The sequence below is a fragment of the Ochotona princeps genome, chromosome 13, assembly GCF_030435755.1.
Source record: "Ochotona princeps isolate mOchPri1 chromosome 13, mOchPri1.hap1, whole genome shotgun sequence".
Classification (NCBI taxonomy): Eukaryota; Metazoa; Chordata; class Mammalia; order Lagomorpha; family Ochotonidae; genus Ochotona; species Ochotona princeps.
Window position 1 is genome coordinate 6,311,034 of NC_080844.1, and position 20,897 is coordinate 6,331,930.

At 46.0% G+C, this 20,897-nt stretch overlaps 1 protein-coding gene across 3 annotated transcripts in view; it reads left to right on the forward strand.

The window, feature by feature from the left end:
* Window positions 1-9,938, forward strand: part of PARG (poly(ADP-ribose) glycohydrolase) — a 115,555-nt gene extending 105,617 nt beyond the window's left edge. Inside the window, exons 17-18 of one of the 3 annotated variants that reach the window (XM_058671398.1) lie at window positions 8,692-8,820; window positions 9,389-9,938. In XM_058671398.1, the coding sequence (XP_058527381.1) occupies window positions 8,692-8,820; window positions 9,389-9,543 (284 nt within the window). In that variant the 3' untranslated portion in view covers window positions 9,544-9,938. Of the gene's footprint in view, window positions 1-8,691; window positions 8,821-9,388 lie in introns of those variants that run through there. The other 2 variants (XM_004583533.4, XR_009246482.1) reach the window with 2 other exon arrangements.
* Window positions 9,939-20,897: the final 10,959 nt, after the last annotated feature.

Sequence of the window (20,897 nt, forward strand, 5' to 3'; positions counted from 1 at the left end):
GCTTTGGAATTCATGGAACAGCCTATGGATAGGCGTTGCAGTTGTGGTATGGTGCCGTGGTAGCAAGTGCTGCCACAGGGGTACCTGGCACCATGGGACTTGAGCTTGGGAGGGCCGTGTCAGTGGCCCAGATTTGGGTCCCCAGGAAGGATAAATATTTCTTGCATTTTATTGCTTGTGGTAAAAAAATTACAAAACCCAGTCAGCGAGCTATTGGCTTTTATCAGACTGTAACTTTTGTGGTTTTTGTTTTGCTTTGTTACTTTCAGAAGCATATATTACTGAAAGTAATATTGTACTGTTGTCATCCAGATGATTTCTGCTGCATTTCCTGACAGCGGGCCCCACACCACACAGTATGCTCGGTCACTAGCTGTCTGGAGGTGGCTCAGAGCCCTCTCAGTAGGGACAGTTGCCGTCCCCACTTCTGACCAGCTGGCTACCATCCAGGAAATTGCCAGAACTCCCCTAAGGCTTGATAATACCCTAGAGTGACCCAGAGCACTCAAAAGTAGCTCCTTCCCCTTGTCATTTTATTACACACGATACTGTCTGGGTGAGACCTGCAGAGACATGCAAAGCTTTAGTCCCCTCCCCAGTCAGGGCACCTCACTCACCTGACACGTCCTTGTGTCCACCAGGAAGCCGTGCTGATCTTTGGGGTTCAGAGTTTTTTTCGGGGCCTCATTAGGTCATTGGCCGTGGAATTGGACTAGGTTTGCTCCTCCTCCTCCCTGGAGGCTGGAGGCCTGGCCCTCTGAATGATCTTGTAGGATAGCAAAGGGCTTCTGAAGGTCTGGCTAGAGACCCAGGACAGAGGCTACACAGATTCTGTTAGTTGTATCCCAGTTATCAAGGTAACAGTAAAAGCCAACATAAAGCAGTCAGCTGACCCTGCTAGGCCAAACTAGATCTAAACTCCGTCTCTTTGGGAATAGAACAATCAAGACTGTCATCATTGTAACCACTCTGCCAATAATAACATGCTTGTTGTTATTTTTATTAAAATGACATTTTTTAAGTTCAGAAAAATGCCATAAATTATGGTATTAGCAGAATTAATTCACCATGAGCCTTTTGGGAGCTGTCCTTTCGCACAGCTCTGTGTAACAAAATGTTTGATATTCAAGAGCTCATATGCATTCTCCAACTTCTTTTTAAAAAGCCTGTAATCTCATGGATACTTTCCAACACCAGGAAATCTACTATTAGCATAGTAAGTAATATATCTTCTAATAGAGAAAGAGAGCAAGTCCCCGTCTGGCCGACTCACTCCCCAAATGCACACAGTGACTGAGTCTAGGCCAGAGCAGGAACCAGGAACTCAGCCTTGCTCTTCCGTGTGGGTGGCGAGGCCCCAACACTTGAGCCATCACCTGCTGCTTGCCAGGAGGAGGGACTCAAACCCAGGTACTCTAACAAGGGATGCAGGCAAGTGCCAACACCTTCCCCAAAGGTAGACCTGAGGTTCAACAGTCTTCACCTGCTTATTTGAGGTTTTTGGTTTACTTTGTGAATTTCTTTTCCATGCCCTCGACCCATTTATCTCTTTGGGATTTATGTTTGTCTTAGTTATTATTATAACTGTATATTAAGAAACATTAATAACTGTCATGTATTATAGCCATTTTTCTCAATTCTTTTCATTTATTTCAACCTATTGGGCTTTTGATATTCTGAGTTGATGTGTTCAAATATTTGGTCTGTACACAGAAAAATCATCTCTGTTCTCCCATTCTAGACACCTTCACCCACATTTTTTTTCCCATGTTTTTAAAGCTTACGAAGACAGAATTTCCGTTTTTACTTTGTGAAATTCTTCCTCATTCTGAATTTGCTTGAGGAAAGCTGGTTTTCCTTCTGGGCTTATTGATCTTATGACAGACATTTTGTTGCTGTTGTTTTTCTCTGAAGTAAAATGAATGCCCAGACTCATGTCATCAATCGAGAGCCCAGGTCTGCCATGAACCGCGGCCATTGTGCTGGACAGTCCAGGGGGCTTTGGAAACGTGTTTGTTTTTTTGCCTTTCTTTGTAACTTAAAAGCCTTTCTCTCAGACTGTGGCTGGTTGTGCTGCAGTGGCCAGCAAGTGCATTATCCAGAGATTTCCATTGTGCGGTTCATTTTCTGTTACTGAGATTTCAACTGTGGAATAACTGTGTTAATTCCTCCTTCATTTACTTGAATAATCATTAGGAAATTAGAAGGAATCACAGTGTCTTTCTGGGTGATTGGTTACTGAAACCAGTGTTTGAAAAGAATTACAGTTCATCTGCCCATTGAAATATTATGCAGCCATGAAAGAGCGATGATGGCAATTTATGTGCTGACAAGGAAAGACATTTTTGGTGTATTGTCAAATCAGAGGAAAATATGGATATGCCATGTGAGTTGTAAGAGTTAAATTACAGGGCTGGTATTATGGCACCAGCAAGTTGCTGCCTGCAACACTGGCATCCCATGTCAGAGTGCTGATTTGAGTCCTGGATGCTGCAATTTGAAGCCAGCTACCTGTTAAGGTCCCTGGGAAAGCAGTGGATTATCGCTCACATATGTGAGCCCTTGACACCCACGTGGGGGACAAGGATAGAATTCCTGGATTCTGATTGCAGCCAATGACCAAGGGTTCAGAATCAGGGAAAAAGGACTGTGGGAAGCCAGAGGGGCTTTTGGCCAAGTCCCTTTTTTCTGAGCTCCCCAGTAGAATCTCACGGAAAAAGGCTTCCCCAAAAATTGTTTTTTTAAAGGCATAGTTACAGAGATGTATTCTATCCACTGGTTAACTCCTCTAATGGCAGCACCAGCCAATGCTGGGCCAAGCCAAAGGCAGGAACAGGGAACTCCATCCAATCTCCCTCGTGGGTGGCAGGGACCCAGAAGTGGACCATCTTCCACTGCCCTCCCAGAAACACTACTCTTAGTAGGGAGCTGGATCAGAAATGGATCGGGCAGGACTTGAACTGGCGCTCGTATGAGATGCCACAAATGCAGATAGCAGCTTAACGTGCTGCTCCACAGTACTGGCCCTTGGACAGCACCGTGAATGAATGGGAACTCTCCTTATTTCTTATCAAGCTGTCCCTGCCTTGAAGCGGTTCAGATTATTATTTTTCAATTTTACCATGGTGTTAAATGGTAGGTATTCAGTGAAACTAGGCCTGGAGTTTAGGATTTGAATCCTTTGCTGGGCTATTGAGATGCAAACAGCCCTCCTGGGAGGCTGGGAGAGCACCGTGTTAGCAGTGATTACCAATATTTCATGCTGGGGGGCCTCCGACCACCCTGTGGGATGAATATCTCATCTGACCTACATTCTGTTGGGTTCATTTGTTGCAACAGGACCATGAATTTTTTTTTTTATGTCCATACCTATTTGCTTCATAGCTTAACATTGATGCCAAAAAGAAAATTAAAATCAAGCTCCCTGCAGGTCAATTTAAGTGATTGCTTTGGCATCTAGTCGTGCTTGAAGTTAGCATTTGATGCTTTTATATCATACTTGGAAGCAGTCCACACATCCTATTAGACTTGTGATTTATTCTCTGACTTTTGGTGCAGCGTGAGACAGAATCCTCCGGCTTTGCAGTTCTTGAGCGTGTCCTCGGCAGGAGCTCTAAGAGCAGTGCTGTCAGAGGGCCTTTGCCGGTGATTACTGGCTTACACAAGCTCAACAGCAGTTTGTCCCTCTGACTGTCTTGTGTGTTTGTTGATAGTCTCACATCTGATCCTAGGAGATGGTAACAGTGATTTGGGGGTTCTAAAGTTTGAAAAGATCCTTATGCGTTCAGCGCCTTCATTGTACAGCTGAGGAAAAAACGGGACCAAGAGAATTCCTGACTGGCGCAATTCATAGAGCTCCACGTGGTAGCAGCGTGAGGACTGCAGGCGGACCTTCTGTCGGCTGGCCCTGACCAGTCTGGACTTGAACAGAAAGGGATACGGCCAGGAGCGCCCTCCAAACCGGCTTTCTGTTCTCTTATCTAATGTCGTCGGGAGTGGTTCTGCCAAGTTAGCTCTAATTGCCTGTCCACAGTGATAAAATGGCCTGTGGAACATTTGAAAAACAAATGAATCCTGTAAGGAAGTCAATTCTGTGTGTTTTTATTAAAATTTATTTTCCCAGAGACCAATAACCTAGTGGCAGATAGAATTTAAAAGCCGCTTTCTTTGGATCTCTCTTTGTTTCAGCAGGTAGCACTTTTTTAAAAGTGAAATTTCCACCTTCGCTGAAAGGGAAGAAGTGATGCCTCTGAGTAAAGGAAGATGACAATTCATTAGTTTCCATTTTTATACATTGTTTCGGTTAATGAGGAACCTTTTAAAATTGCGGGTACTGAAGCTTTAATGTGAGCATAAATTGGTTGAGCAATTTTAATTAAAATTTATCTCTATTTTAACATTAATTACTTTCAACAATCTTGAAATTAATGAGACCTAGTCATAGCACCTCCCGTGTTGTAGATACCTAATAAATATTAGTTTAGAAATTAGGACATACTTTGATATATTTTAGAATCGCACATGTAATGTCATAAATTCTTTTTCAAATTAGAGAAACACTCAACTTGTCAAATTTTATTAGTTTAGTTCAAATTATTTTTCTTTCCTATGTTACTTTTAAAATCTTAAGAATTACAAAAAAGATAAATAAGAAATTTTATTTATGTAGATGTATTTTTGTGTATACACGGACAGTTATTTTTTCTTAACCATTTGAGCATCAGTTACAAACATTTGCCCTTCTTCCTAAGTACTTCAGTGTGTGTTTCCTAGGGGAGAAGAAAATTCTTTCCTGTAAACACATTACAGTTAATAAATTCATAAGCGTCATCTGTATTTGTATCAGCTCTCTTTCCCACCGTGTCGGATGACCTGGTGAAGCCCTTTCTTGGCCTTTGTCCCGTAGGGCTCAGGATCCAGAGCCAGGTGCTATGCTGACGGGTCCTGTCCTTCAGCCCCTGTTGCAGGCAGGGCATTTGCACAGCCTTTCACGTAAGACATTGACGCACTGGGAGAGTGTGTGTTCTTTGAGCAGTCAGGGCTGTGCGTTCTCAGTCAGAACACTACGCTCATGGTCCTGTCCTGAAGCACCTGAAGGCCATCTGACACCAGTGCCGGCCTGCTTTGCCATCATGTGATGTTATCTCATTTCTCCGCTGTGGAGTTGCTGTCAACTGATAAACCATCTGCTGGAAGGCACTTGTAGGACAGCATTCCGCCTAGACTGACCCTCTCTTAGTGATTCTTTTTTTTTTTTTAAAGATTTATTCATTTTATTACAGCCAGATATACAGAGGGGAGGAGAGACAGAGAGGAAGATCTTCCGTCCGATGATTCACTCCCCAAGTGAGCCGCAACGGCCGGTGCTGCGCCAATCCGAAGCTGGGAACCTGGAACCTCTTCCAGGTCTCCCACGCGGGTGCAGGGTCCCAGTGCTTTGGGCCGTCCTCAACTGCTTTCCCAGGCCACAAGCAGGGAGCTGGATGGGAAGTGGAGCTGCCGGGATTAGAACCGGCGCCCATATGGGATCCCGGGGCTTTCAAGGCGAGGACTTTAGCCGCTAGGCCACACTGCCGGGCCCTCTTAGTGATTCTTACCTGACCCAGTCTTGACCATGGGAGTTGCAAAGAGAAAGTTGATATTTCTAAAGCTTCCTGCAGCCTGACCTCCTCTCCTCTGTTTGTCTATGTATGATCAAATGGCTTCAGAGGTTCCTGTTTACACTGGTTTGGTGTGGGAGAAAGGGAGCTTCTTCAGCCTTGCTCCCACCAGTTTTGCCTGCATCTCGTTTGTAAACACTTTACTTCTTGGATGGCCCAAGTCTTTGGAACCCTGCACCTCCTGGAGACCAAGAAGAAACTCCTGGTTCTGGCTCTTGATGATGGGCTCACAGCTGTGGCCGCTGTGGCCATTCAGGGACTGAACCAGAAGATTGAAGATCTTTCTGTCTTTCCTTCATTCTGTAAATCTGCCTTCCCAATAAAATAAAATGGAATAATTTGACACCCATTTTCCCTTTTAGAAAGTAAGACATACACAGCTGGCCAAAGAACATCTGTTGTGACTGTTCTGTTTTGTTCCATAAGCTATGTATTGAGAGTAAGATTATAAAGGACCTTGAGTTTTGGAAAACAGCTTCAGGCCTGGCAAGTTGTGACCTCTGATTCCTGGAGATGGTGAGTCTGTTGTATCAGCTCAGCCCAGCAGTTCCTGCAGAGACACTGGCTGCTGCTGCAGAGAGCACAGGAGGGGCACACACACTCTGATCCCACTTTGAGATTGATGTGGGGCTTAGGAGATTATGAGGACCTCCCAGGAAAGCCTGGCACGTGAAAGACCACCAGTCACGTAAGAAAATAGTTCAAGCAAGCAAGCAAACACAAAATGTCAGTTGCAGATGAATAGCAGCGTATGGCAATACCGCATCAGTGCATTGGCTTGAGCCTCAAATGCACCCTTGTCTGTTCACGGGGATTCTGTTATGGAACAGTATTCCCAGCAGCAGTGTGTAAGTCCCATGACTAGATAACTTAACATCCATCTTGGAAACACCATTTCTTTTTTCTTTTTTTTTTTTTTTTTCTTGTTGCTTTCCACTGCATTTGAGAAGTAGTTGGGAAAAGAAAAAAGTCTGGTACACTCCCACATTCTAGGTCCCTGGCCCTTTCCAAGCTCCAAAAACACACTGGACTAGAAAGAAGAATCTTGGGGTAATGTTTGATGCTGTTGTTAAGATGCTACTTGGGTCCCCCATGTCCTCTGCCTGGGTTTGGATTCCAGTAGTCTAAAGCACACCCTTGGAGGCAACAGGTGATGGCTCAGGTAACTGGGTCCCTAGCACCCCAGCGGAAGAACCAGTTTGACTCACGGACTCCTGGCTTCTGGCTCAGCTCTGGCTGTTATGGGCATTTAGGAAGGAAATCAGCCAAGAAGAGATCTCTATCTTTCAAGGAAGTCATTTTTATTTATTATGTAACTTTTTATTTTCCTTTTAATATTGTTCATATAATTGAAAGGTATGCACACCCATATGGGCTTTTGATTCAGGTATAGAGAAAGGTGGATGGGATAATTTTTTTTTTCCTTGTCTACAGGCGAGGGGAGGGGAGCCACTCCTTACTGTCAAGCTACATTAGCTTCCAGGATGGGGGATGGTCAATCGATGATGCCTTAGAGACCCAGATGTGAGGAAAAGTGTTTCAAGGGTGTTACTGAGAAGTAGTTGGTTTCTTAGCTCTAGGCTTAAGAAGATATTTTCAAGGTCTGTTGGTTGACAAAGTCCATGTTAATACATCCACAGATTCAGGAACATACTGCAAAGCTGGACCAGGACAGTGGTCCAACCTGTTCTGCTTTCTATCCTCTGATGAGACAGTAAAAATCAGTGTCAACTCCCCTGCTGGCATAGTTGAGCTGGCCAACACAACTCCTGTGTGAGTCTGGGCACGCTGTCCACTACACAGGCATCAGCAACTGAGGAGGACCAGTCCCAATACATACACTGCAAAGTTGGACCACACATATTGTGGCTGGGATCTGAGTCCAGCATTCCAACTGGGGAATCCCTCAAGAAGTCTGGGGTGACCTCAGACTTGCATATTGTATGTGCCAGCCAGTGTAGAGTCAGGTTCAATCTGTCACCTGCACCGCTCAGTGCACATGTCAGTAGATACAGCTGCCTGATCAGTTCCACCCCTAGTCTCGTACCTCATGTGAACCGACAGGTGCTGCAACCTAGCCCTGCCAGCCCACCACAGACAACCCTAATATATACTAGCGGGTGCCACAGCCTTGTCAGGGCAACCCCCAATAACCCCCACCAGCTCCTCCCACAGCCCCAGTTTTTGCACATGCCAGCCTCTGCTGCAGCCTAGCCTGTCCCACCCCTAGACCCCGCCCTCATGTGTGCTGACAGGTGCTGACATGTTCTCCAGCCTGGCCCACCCTGGGCCCTGGTTCCCATGCTCACCGGCAATAGGTACAGTCTAGCAAGGGAATGCCCACAGTTCCTCTACCAGGCCTGCTCCCAGCCCCTGATCTTGTACCTGCCAGGGGACACTGCAGTCAAGGACTCTTCCAGTCCTGCTGACACTTGGCTCAGTGCTGTGGCCTAGCCTGGCTGGCCCAAACCCACTTTGGCTCTCATGTATGCCAGAGGGTGAGGCAGCCTAGCCCAGCCCAGCCTACCCCTAGCCCCAGCTCTCACACTCAGCCGTGGAAGCAGCAGCCTAGCAGGGGAAACTAATTTTTTAAGGGGGTGGGGGATGGTTCAGATGCACCTGGTCCCTTACTCCAGGGGAGATAATCCTGGTCCCTATCTGATGTGGTGTCTTAGGTGTCAGAAAAAGATGACCTGGAGACAGCACATTTCCCCTCCCAATGACCTGGATTCCAGGACCACTATGGCCGTGGTGGGACCTGGCATTCCCGTGCAGCTCTGAAGCATGCCAGCCCCATAGTGAGGCCTGAGTGGTGTGCAGTGGTACCTTTGCTGTTAGCTGAGGCTGTCTCAAGGGACACATACATGTCACCTGGGGCAATGTGCTTGTAGCCACCATGTGTATATGCATTAGACTTTATAGTGTCTGTAATGAAAGCTCTGCACACCTGTGACTTGGCTGGTCGAAGCAGCCAAAGGTATGGGGATGGGAGGTGTGCTGAAAGTGCCTGGTTTTTTCCTCTTTACCACAGCCTTAATACAGATCCTGGCAGCTGCTGCCGCCGAGCGAGACGTGGTTTATTTCACCTTTGGGGACTCGGAATTGATGAGAGACATTTACAGCATGCACACTTTCCTCACCGAGAGGAAGCTGACTGTTGGTAAGTAGCAGCTGGGCTTGACACTTGCTATGAAGATCGATAGTCCAGCATCCAACAGGAGCACTTGCTGAACCCAGATGGATAGCTCAGGGGCCAGCGACTTGGAGGGGGGAGGACAAACCTTCCCAGCACAGCATTTGCAACCGCTGCCTCTGGCAGCTCCATCTGAGATCTTGAGTATGTCATCTTTCTAAAGTCAGGCCCCAGAAGCTGGAGTTAGTGTCTGTTTTAAGCAAAAAGAGGGGGAACACAGAGAGGCCTCCCTGTGGAGTCAGCAGATGGGCGTGCTTATCCAGTGCTGGCCACTCAGGATGCTTCAGAAGTGTCAAGTTAGGTGGCCATGAACTCCCCAAGTCAGTACCTGGCAGTAGTCATGAGCCAATCAGTAGTGCCTTAAACGTATTTTTTAAAGCCTTTAGGGCTTGTGTTAGGAAACCCTCCAGGCATAATCTGAAATCCAGGCTGTATTTTCAAAAGCCAAATCTAATCATATGCTAGGTAGATTCAGAGTGAAGCTTTTTCCCACCTGCAAACAGTAATGTGGCCTCGCCCTGGCCTCATTCTCCAGGAGAAGTGTACCAGCTGCTGCTCCGCTATTACAATGAAGAGTGCAGGAACTGCTCGACGCCTGGGCCACACGTCAAGCTGTACCCCTTCATATACCACGCAGCCGAGTCCTGCACAGAGACCCCCGACCGGGCCGGGCCAAGGCCAGCGACCTGACCAGCCAGTAAACAGGACCTCCCGCCTCTGTCCAGAGGCTCTCTGTTGGACTCGTCAGGTGCGGTGGAAGAACTGACTGAAAACAATAGAAATGTGTACATAATCTGCATTTGTAGTTAAGGACACGATTTCCCCTCCACGGGTATGCGGTGGTCAGCTTGTCTAAGCGACCTCCCTCCTGCCTAATCTGGGCCTAGCTATGTTTTCTTTCCAATTTTCTCATATCTCAATCTTCATTCTCTGAATCTCCTTTTTTTAGAACCAATCACATTTCTGGTGAAGTAGCACCAAGGGTTGTTCGCAGCCTGTCAGGTCTCCATCTTCCTGCCTCTGTGAGCTCAGATTTCACACATCACTTCTGCAAGCAGCAGATGCCACATGTGCCAGGAAAGAAGTCAAGAGTCTGGGCATATTCACCTGGCTTTGCGGGAGAGCCCCCCACAAGCCTTTCACCCTCAGCTCCTGTTATACTTGGCATTTTTTGAATTTTGAAAATTAAGAATGGGGTTGGGATTTTTTGTTTTTCGGACATGTTGCATAATAATACAGAATTAGGTTGAAATAGTTCCTTATTTATGACAAAATAATATCAACAAGTGGTTCTTTGGAGACTTTTTTCTGTAATGATTTGTCAGTCCTTTTTCTCCTGATCAGTTGTATTGATGCTAGTTCTGGAGACCGAACAAGATAAAAGGAAATGCGAAATAAAAGGACTTTTCCTTAGTGTAAAGAAATCAGATGCAAGAGAATTTCTGTGTTTCTTGAGATTCTGTTTGTTTTTAAGTTAGGATCATTGCTCATTCTGTGGTGTCGAAGGCATATCCTTAGAACCAAAGTTTGCGAACTGGAGACTTGAGGCTGATTGATACTTCCTGAAGCTTCTCTGGCGTTCAAAGGCTACATAGCTGATACGTTTCATTAACTCATTTGTGGCAACCTCCCAGAGCAGCCAGGTTATATATACGCTCATAAGCGTGGCTGCCGTTAGAGCGTGCCTGCGTGTGAGCAGATAAACTCTGGGTGCAGTAGTGGCCGGTGACTAGGTCGAGGCTTTATGAGCGGCTCTGCTTAACTTCCTGTGTCTGCAGTCATGGCCCTTGGAAACCTGCAGCAGCATCAGATGAAAACGCTTCTTCACTTTTTGAAGTGGGAAGCCAAGGGCGCTCCTGCCTTCAAAGTAGGATTTACTTCCCAAAGCAATCCTACACCACACCGAAGTCCTGGTCTGCAGCCAGCCTTCTCGGAACCCCGGCTGGAGATGAGACCCTGCGGATGAGCCAACAGGTGGTCTGCGTTCCCAGGGCCCTTCCCTCTTGTTTGTGGGAAGACCTGGCCCTGAAGGCAGCCACCTGTCACCAGGCAAAGATTTCTGCTCATCTTCCGAAGTCAGAGGAGCCCAGCGTTGTTACTGCCAACAGCAAGATCACGCACCTCCCAGCCCATTCCATGCTGTGGTTAAGCATTCACAGTTGTATTTCATTTCCACTTTTTTCCCACCCATTTTGCTTGTTTTTTGCTATCCTCATGCTCTCCCTCTCTTAATCTAAGGGAACAGATCATTAAAATGTTTCATGAACAAAGTAGGTTGACTTGGGCGATGGAGAAATCACAACATCCAGGTTCATAAGCCTGCTGCCCCTGTTACTGCAGAACACGGAAGCCGAACCTCAGCTCCCAGGACTGCACAGGGGGAGGGCAGACACAGCGCCTCCTGGGCTCCTCGCTGGGTTTCCCACAGAAGCCCAACTTATTCCTTATCCCAGTGCGTTCTGGGACATGGAGAAAGCTTGAAGAGGAGGAATGTGCAGAGAACTCAATACATTATCCCTAAATGCCTTCTGTAAAAATAAATAAATAAAACCAAACATCTAATTAACCCTTGTGTCTCCATTCTGAGGTATGTAATAGAGCCTTTTACTCTCTTTCATCTGGGTTTATTGTTTTATTTCATGTTGGGCACTCCTTTCTTTAATATACAGAAATATGGTTCAACATTTTTGTCCCACACACTCCTGGCTACCTTTCTTTTTAACATATAAAGATTATTTGTTTCAACAGCAGAGTTGGGGAAGGAGGGGAGGAGAGATTATCTTCCACCTACTGTTTGAATCCCAAAATAGTTGGCCAGGCCAAAACCAGGAGCCTAGAATTCCATTGGATCTTCCAGGTTTGTGTCAGAGGCCCAGCACTTGGGCCATCTTCCACTGCTTTCCCAGGAATACTAGCAGGGAGCTGGATCAGAAGTGGAGCAGTCTTTTGATTCAAACCAGTGCTTCTGTGGAATGCCAGCATCTTGAGTAGCAACTTTACCCACTGGACCAGAACACCAGCACCCACCCTCTATTTTATTGTCTAAGTAAAACTGAATGCCTGAGCCTTGGTTAACTCAACTAGAAAGTGGGCTAACAGAGAACAGTATGTGGTACAGTGAGCTAAGCTGCCAGCTAGCTGCTCTGCTTCTGAAGTAGCTCCCTGCTCATGTGCCTGGGAAAACAGTGAAACATGACCCAAATGCTTGGACCGCTCCAGTCCCTCTGCTTCAGCATGACCCAGCTGTGGTCGTCTGGGGAGTGAACCAGCAGATGGAAGGTCTCTCTCTGCCACCATGCCAAATACAATAAATGTTTTGTTGTTGTTGCTTTTAAATGAGCCCGTAACACCTACTGGAAAATTAAACATAAAAAGCACCAGATATGGGTTCTGGCACAGAATTGGTACTCAGCAAATGGTAATTGGTAGGTTGACTGGGACGTATTCACGGAGTATCCCTGTATATTAGATGCTGTGCTGGCTACTTTATGGAGGCCAGGGCTCGGGTAGTAGAATGCCAACTAGACCCACGGGTGCGTTCTGAAAAGAAATCTACTCCATCCTCGCAAAGGGCCTGGCAACCTTGTTCACCACATTCCTGACACAGGTTGAGTGTCCCGAAACATGCAACCAAGAGTGGTTCCAACGTGGGCCTTTTTTCACATTTGGAGTGCTTCCACATACATAATAATGAGACATCTCGGGGAAGGGCATTCATGTACACCTTGTACACATGGCCGGCAGCAGGGCACCTGTGATTGGACTAATTGTAGAATTTCCCGCTGAAAGATTCGGGCTTGGGAGTGTTTTGGATTTAAGATTTGGGAATTAGGCAAACTGAACTTGTAATGATTTATTCTTCATCAGGAGTGACTAATTAATCAATGAGCTGCCTTCAGTCATCCCTGAGAGAATGGTCTTGTCAAGTGAAGGTGACATTGGGGTGGGTCTCCACAAACGAGTCCCTGAAAGGGAGATGGAACCACAGTCCAGGATTGGCACGCCAGGCACTGCCCTCTGCGCGCTGCTCTGGAGGCCACAGTGAAGCCTCGCCACTCCGAGCATACACTGGAACTGAGCCCGAGAGTCGCTTGGATTGATTTCAACAAAACTTCACCGGGCAGTAATTACAGAGTCTCACCTGTTTTCTTCCCTCTTATCGGATCCCTGAGGCTACAAGTTCATGACTTTTATTTTCGTTTTGCTACAATGGAGATCTGAGTCTAGTCTATCCGTTTTAAAGTGGTAAAAGTCTAGAGAGCCTGTACTTGATCCTCCCAAGCCTGTGGACAGCACCCGGACTCTGGTATTGAGGGAGGGCAAGTGCAGCCATTGTTGGGAGATGTATCACTCTTTAAAGGAAAAGGAGTCCCTTCCAATGTCAGGTTTACCAGAAGAAATTGCTGTTGCTCCCGGACCCGCTGCCATCATCTGCCCCAGGGTCACCCTACCCTCAGCCACCCCTCACCTGGCTGCACGTGGAACTCCTGAGCCTTCAAGAGGGGTGCTCCTTAATAAGCCGCAAAATTGGATCTGCGTTGGATAACTGGTTCTGTTTCTACTATTTATTTCACATACAGGGTTAATGTGTCAAGATGATTTTGAATATGGGGATCAAGAGGTTTATCATGTTTGTTTGTTTAGAATTCTATTTAGCTTTATTTTTATTAGATTTACAGAGAGAAGGAGAGGTGGAGAGAAAAGATCTCCCATCCACTGGTTCATTCCCCCAAAATGACCACAACAGCTGGAGTTGAGCTAAACTAAAGCCAGGAGCCAGGGATTTCTCTGGAGTCTCCCACGCGGGTGCAGAGTCCCAAGGACATGGGCCATCCTCTACTACTTTCCCAGGCTGCAAGCATCGAGCTGAATGGAAAGTAGAGCAGCCAGGACTCAAACCAGTGCCCATATGGAATGCCAGCATTTGCAGGCAGTTGATGAACCAGTTGAGCCAATGTCCCAACCCCAAGTAAAAAAATGTTTTTGTTTGAAAGCCAGTTGCGGGGGAGATCATCTTCATCTACTGGTTCACTCCCCAAATGACCACAAGAAGCAGGGTTGCACTAAACAGGAGCTATAACCAGATCTTCCATGTGGGTGCAGGGTCCCAAGCACTTGGGTCATCCTTCGCTGCTTTCCCAGGCGTATTGGCAGAGAGCTGGATCAGAAGTAGAGTGTCTGGGACTTGAACAGGTGTTCCTATGTGATGCCATCATTGCAGGCAGAGGCTTTACCCACTATACCACAATGCTGGCTTCATACATAATTTTTTTTTAAAGATTTATTATTATTGGAAAGCCGGATATACAGAGGGGAGGAGAGACAGAGAGGAAGATCTTCCGTCCGATGTTTCACTCCCCAAGTGGCCGCAATAGCTAGTGCTGTGCTGATCCGAAGCCAGGAATCAGGAACCTCTTCCGGGTCTCCCACATGGGTACAGGGTCCCAGAGCTTTGGGCCGTCCTCGACTGCTTTCCCAGGCCACAAGCAGGGAGCTGGATGGGAAGTGGAACTGCCAGGATTAGAACCGGTGCCCATATGGGATCCCAGGGCGTTCAAGGCGAGGACTTTAGCCGCTAGGCCACGCCGCCGGGCCCTTCATACATGATTTTTATGAGAATATAAATTTGACCTGTCACCTTTTTTTTCCCACAAAAAAATGAAGCCACCTTTTTTTAAAAAGATTGTTTTTTGCTTGAAAGGTAGATTTACAGAGGCGAGAGAGATGTTCTAACTCTTTTGTCGCTCCCCAAATGGCCACAACAGCTAAAGCTGGCCTGATCAAAAGTCACAAGCCAGGAGTTTTTTCCAGGTCTCCCAACATGGGTATAAGGGCCCAAAGACTTGAGCCATCTTCCACTGCTTCCCCAGGATCACAAGTGGAGCAGCCAGGAGACAAACCAGCTCCTGCTTAGATACCAGGGCCACAAGCAGAGGATTATGTTACTGCCTCTGCGCTGGCCCCACCACAATTTTTTTTAATATTTATTTAATTGGCATGCGGAGGTATTCCATCTGCTGGTTGACTTCCCAGCAATGGCTAGAACTAGGTCATTGCGGATGCCAAGAGCCTGGAGTTCCATGTGAGTCTCCCATATGTGTGGCAGGGCCCCAAGTGTTTGGATCGTCTTCCTCTGGGTCTGAAGTTGGAGCATTTGAAACTCAAACCAGAATCCTGGCAAGTTCAACAAAGAATGGCCCAGCCTGTTGTGCCACAGAGCCCCTGCCCCCTTAATGCTACTTATTTGAGACTTGTCATGCTTGCTCATATAAAACATTTACAATGTGTCTTAGGGACTTGGGGGAAGTTTTTGCAAGTGGATTTGCCGATCCATATCAGATGTGAGGCAGGTAGCTATAGCCCCATGCCCTGAAGAGCCTCTAAAGAGAATTCATGCTGTATTATTTCTCTTCCTTACCAGCTTCCTGAGGTCTCGCTTCCGGTTGTTTGTTTCCTCTTGCTAATTCAGTCTTGCCTGCAGAGAGCTCCAATCCGCAGTAGAAGCAGAGGCCCTGAAGGTTCCCAGGGCCGTGACCGTGCTCGTCCACCTACTCATGGACACTGTGAGCACCTCCTCCAGCCATGTCACAGAACTCTGCTCAGGGGAGACACTCCCCGCCCTCAACTCCGCGTGTTGGCACTGCGGGTGAGGTTACACTGTCGAAAGCCCACTGGTAACATTCTCTTCTTACCACTCTGTTCTTAGCCCACAGAAATTCATTGCATGTTTGAGCTATTAGTTTGGAAGCTTGCACAAAACCTCAACACCGGGGTAAGTCCACCAGTGCTGAACTTCCTGCCCCCGACTTGCTCTGGAGAAGGTTGTAGAAACAAATGGCTTAACAAGATGGACTGACTGTCCTTGCCTGACTTGATGCATTCTCTGGGAGGCAGCAGGTGGTGACTGAGGGACCTGGGTCTCTGCCACCCACATGGAAGGAAGGAGCTGCAGGCTCCTGCTGTGAGCCTGCCCAGCACCAACTGCTGGGAGCACCTGGGCAAGTGAGCCACAAGATAGAAGAGTCATTCTCTCTCTCTCTCTCTCTCTTTCTCTCTCTCCCTCCCTCCCTCCCTCTCTCCATGTGTTATTCTGCCTTTGGAATAAAATGTATAAAACTAAAAAACATGTGATTGGGGTCCTAGAAGGAGATTGAAAATTGCTTAAGGAAATCATTTTTTTTTTTTTTAATTTGGCAGAGGATGTAAACCTACAGATTAAAGAAGCTGAGTGAATTTCAAACAGAATGAAACCTAAAAATTATTATTACATAGTCAAAATTCTGGAAACTGCGGGAAAAAAAAAGAAGTCTTGGGAAGGGTGAGGAAAAAAATGACAGATTAAAGCACACACGCAATTCAAACAGCAACAGACACCATCAGACTTCATGAAGGGCAGAAGGAAGCAGCACAACACTTTTCAAGTGCAGGAAGAAAACTGTCAACTCTGACTGCTGCACCCTGCAAAAATACACTTCAGAGAGAATGGAGAATCAATACTCTCAGAGAAAGAAAAACCAAGAGAATTTATTGCCAGCCAGACCCGCCCTAGAAGTTCTTGAAACAAAGGAAATGATGAAAGAAGGAATATCAGCAAAGAAAAACAAAGGAAAAGTAGAGATAAATGCAGTAAGCTCTATTGCCCTTCAAGTTACTGAACTCTGTTTATTGACACAAAGGTATGACTTGGTTTTCCCTATGTAGAGGAGATTTAAAATGTGGGAGAGTAAAGGGTTTAAAAAGTTATTCACACAACGTGGTAAATGGAGGCACTGCAGACTGCTGTGTGTGTGTGTGTGTGTGTGTGTGTGTGTGTGTGTGTCTAAGATTCGTTTACTTTTATTTGAAAGGCAGATTTTGGGGTCAGCGTAATGGCTCAATTGATTTAATCCTCCACCTTCAAATGCTAGCATTTCATAAGGGCACTAGTTCGTGTCCCAGCTGCTCCGCTTTGCATCCAGCCGAAAGCAGGAAGGATGGCCCTGCACCCACGCGGGACAGTATGTTACTGGAGCAACCACTGGAAAGGCTATACAAAGAAGAAACCCAAAAACAATAACAGTTTGTCAAAATGGAGACCCGGATAAATCTCTTGGCTCCTGGCTTTGGCCTCAACCAGCCCGTGTCATTGTGACCTATAGTGTGTTCTGATAAATTATTCCTGGTTTTTTAGATAGATGATCATATCTTTCTTTATATAGATTTATTCTTATTGGAAAGGCAGATATACAGAGAGGAGGAGAGAAAGAGAGGAAGATCTTCCATCCATTGATTCATTCCCAAGTGGCTACAATGGCCGGAGCTGAACCCATCTGAAGGCAGGAGCCAGGAGCCTCTTCTGGGTCTCCCACGTGGGTGCAGGTTCCCAAGGCTTTGGCCTGCCCTCTGCTGCTTTCCCAGGCCACAAAGCAGGGAGCTGGATGAGAAGGATTAGAACTGCCAGGATTAGAACTGGTGCCTATATAGGATCCTGGCATGTGCAAGGCAAGGACTTTAGCTATTAGACTACAGTGCTGGGCCCAATGATCAGATGTTTTATGAGCAATTTGTGTAATGAACTTCTAATATGTTCATGAGGCATGGTGAAAGGACATAGCCTGCCCTGTTCAGAGTTTCCTACCATGCAGTATGATGTCCACTATAGGATTCTTCTGTAAATGTGCTTTGTCAAGGTGAGCAAGTTCTATTCCTAGTTTACTGAGTTTTCCTTTTAAAAACTCAAGTGGCAGTTGGATATTGTCAAATGCTATTGCTGTGATCATGTTAGTTTGTTTCACTAACCTGTTGATTTTTCAATGTGGAAACAGCCATGAGTACTTCATTTGGTCAGCGCATAATACATCTTTAGACTGTTTAAAATTTTATTTTAAATTTGAGTTGAGGGTAGGGGAGAGAGAGATTCCATCCACTGCTTCCTTTCCCAAGTGCTCTCAATTCAAGGCTAGTTCCAGGAGCTGGGAACTTTTTTTTTAAAGATTTTTAAAATCTTTATTTGAAAGACAGATTTAAATATATAAGATTATATGTAGTTTTATATGGCACTATATAAATTATGAATATATATGCATTTTATGTACTACATATATATGGAGAGATCATCTGTATACTGATTCAATTCCCCAAATGACCACAAGGACCCAGGCTAGGCCAGCCCAAAGCCAGGAATTTCATTCAGGTCTCTCACATGGGTGCAAGCCTGTGGCCCATCTTCACTGCTTTCCCAAGCACATTGGCAGGGAGCTGGGTTGGAAGCTGAATGACGAATTCATCACTAAAAGTTAAGCAGGTACAGTTTAACTCATTATGCTAAAATGCTGGCCTCTACACAAAGAACACTAAAACTGAAGGGGGAAAAAAAACAAACGACCTGACTTAAAAATGGGCAAGGGACCTAAATATACATCTTACGAAAAGTCACGTACAAGAAGTGATAGGCAAGTCTATGTAAGGAGAACAGGGCAGGCAGCAGGGTGGTGTAGATGCTGCTGCTGCCTGAAAGGCTGCCATCTCATGCAGAAACACCAACTAGACACCCGGCACCCGGCTGCTCCACTTCCAGTCTGGCTCCCTGCTAATGTACCTAGGAAGGCAGAAGTTGGTCCAGGTGATTGCATGTCTGCTACCCACACAGTTGACCCAGTTGGAGTTCCAGGTTCCTGGATTCAGCCTAGCCCAACCCTGGCAGTTGTGGAAAGTGAACCAGCAGATGCAAGATTTTTTTTTCTCTCTCTGTTATTCTGTGTTTCCAATAAATATTTAGGGGGGAAGGGAAAGAAAAGCTACTTGGGAATGCCTAGCTTCAAGTTCTCAATGCACTGCTGACCCAGCTTCCTGCTAATGCACAGCCAAAGAAGCCAAGTAGTTGATTTCTTGTCACCCACCATGGCAGATCAGGACTGAGGTCCTAGCTCTCAGCTGCCGCCTGGCCCAGCCCCAGTCCTAGCTATTGTGGGCATTTAGGGAGTGAACCAGAAGATGGACTCTCACTCTCTGTAACTCTGACTTTCAAATAAATAATTGTATCTTAAAAAGAGAGCAAGAGAGAATGACCCATATCCAGAACACAAAAAACACCAATATTGGGCCCAGCGCGGTGGCCTAGAAGTTAAATTCATCAGCTTACACATGCCAGGATCCCATATGGGCACCGGTTCTAATTCTGGTAGCCCCATTTCCTATCCAGCTCCCTGCTTTGTGGCCTGGGAAAGCAGTAGAGGACAGGCCAAAGCCTTGGGACCCTGCGCCTGCGTGGAAGACCCAGAGGAAGCTCCTGGCTCCCGGCTTCGGATCGGCACAGCACTGGCTGTTGCGGTCACTTGGGGAATTAATCATTGGATGGAAGATTTTCTCTTTGTCTCTCCTCCTCTCTGTATGTCTGACTTTGCAATAAAAATAAATCTTTTAAAAACCACCAAATATTGAAAGCATATCATTCATTACTAGCTGTTAATGCAAAGTGGAACAGACACTTTGGAAAGCAGTTTGACATGTTCACACAAATCTAAACCTCTTACCATATGATCCAGCATTCACTCTCTTTAGTATTTATGCAAATAAATTTAAAATATGTCCACACAGAAGCCTGCACGCAGATACTTGTAGCAGCTTTGTTTACCTTTGCCACAATCTGGAAGCAAGCAAAATGCTGGCCAGGAGATGAATGGATACATAAACAGATACATCCCTTGCTGTATTATTCAGTGCTATGACAGAAAGGAGTTCTGCAGCCATGGGAACTGGCAGTGCAATGCATATTGCTAAGCGCAAGAAACCAATCTGAAAAGTCTAACATGTGCTTAAACGATAGAAATAGGTGAAGCAATAGAGGAAAAGCATCAGTGGTTGCTGGGGGTCTACGGTGGGGAGGTGGTAGAACTGGGCCATGGCCTCTTGAGGAGGGAAGCGCATGCCTGTGGATTTAGTTAGTAAGAATGTTTCCAAGCTAGCTCATCAGTTATCAATCTGTGAGGAAGAGGGGGTAGGGAAATTCCATACAACATGCTCAACTGTTGGGTAAATTACCCACAATTGCTCTAATAATTAAAAAATCTTTCAATAAGGCTGTTCCCCAAAGCCTCTTGCCAACATGCGTGGTGTTTGTAGTCAGTCACAGCACCTCCTTAAAGAGAAGAGGCTTTGGGGAACCAGAAGTGAACAGTCGACTGGCCTGAGTATTGGCAACTTAGATGCTGGCTCAACATTTGTGTTTCAACTGCTCTCCTGAGCCCGAATTGTACCAAAGAATGAGCTTAAAAAGAGAAAGGAAGGGAAAGAAAGGAAGGATGTCTAGTTAACATGCCAGGAAATGCACCTGGTGTAGGTGTGGGTCTAAGAAATTTGCACTATCTTCACAGAGATGCGCAGCCATCAAATCTGATTTTATTATACTTCCATTACCCAAAAAGATAACTCAGGGCTGGCACTGTGGCACAGCACATTAATCCTTTGCCTGTGGGGCCAGTTCAAGTTCTGGCCACTCCACTTCTCACCAGGGAAAGTAGTAGAGGACAGCCCAAGTCCTGGAGTCCCTGTAGTCACTTGAAAGACCTGGAAGAAGCTCCTGGCTCCCACCTTTGGATCAGCCCACTTTGGCCATTGAGGCTATTTCGGAAGTGAACCAGCAGAGGGAAGATCTATGTCTTTCTCTGCCTCTTTCTCCAACTCTTGAAAGTAAAATAAATAAAATTCTAAAAAGAAGACAGCTTATCTCACTCACTTTCCATTCTCCCCCACCTCTTCGCAGCCAGCCATCACTTTTAACAAAAATGATCTTGGGAATCCAGCTTTTTGCACTGGACACACTTTTGAATGTTATCCAGGTTGTGGTGTGAAGGAGTCAGCTTTTCTGGCTCAAGGCATTCCACCACACAGACATGAACCATTCCGTGTTCATCTCTATTTTGGCTATGCCCAAATCTTTTAGTGAACACATCTCTTTTTTTTTTTTTTTTAAGATTTATTTTATTTTTATTGAAAACACATTTACAGACAGAAGGAGAAACAGAAATGTCTTCCATCCACTGGTTCACTCCCCTTATTGCAGCCAT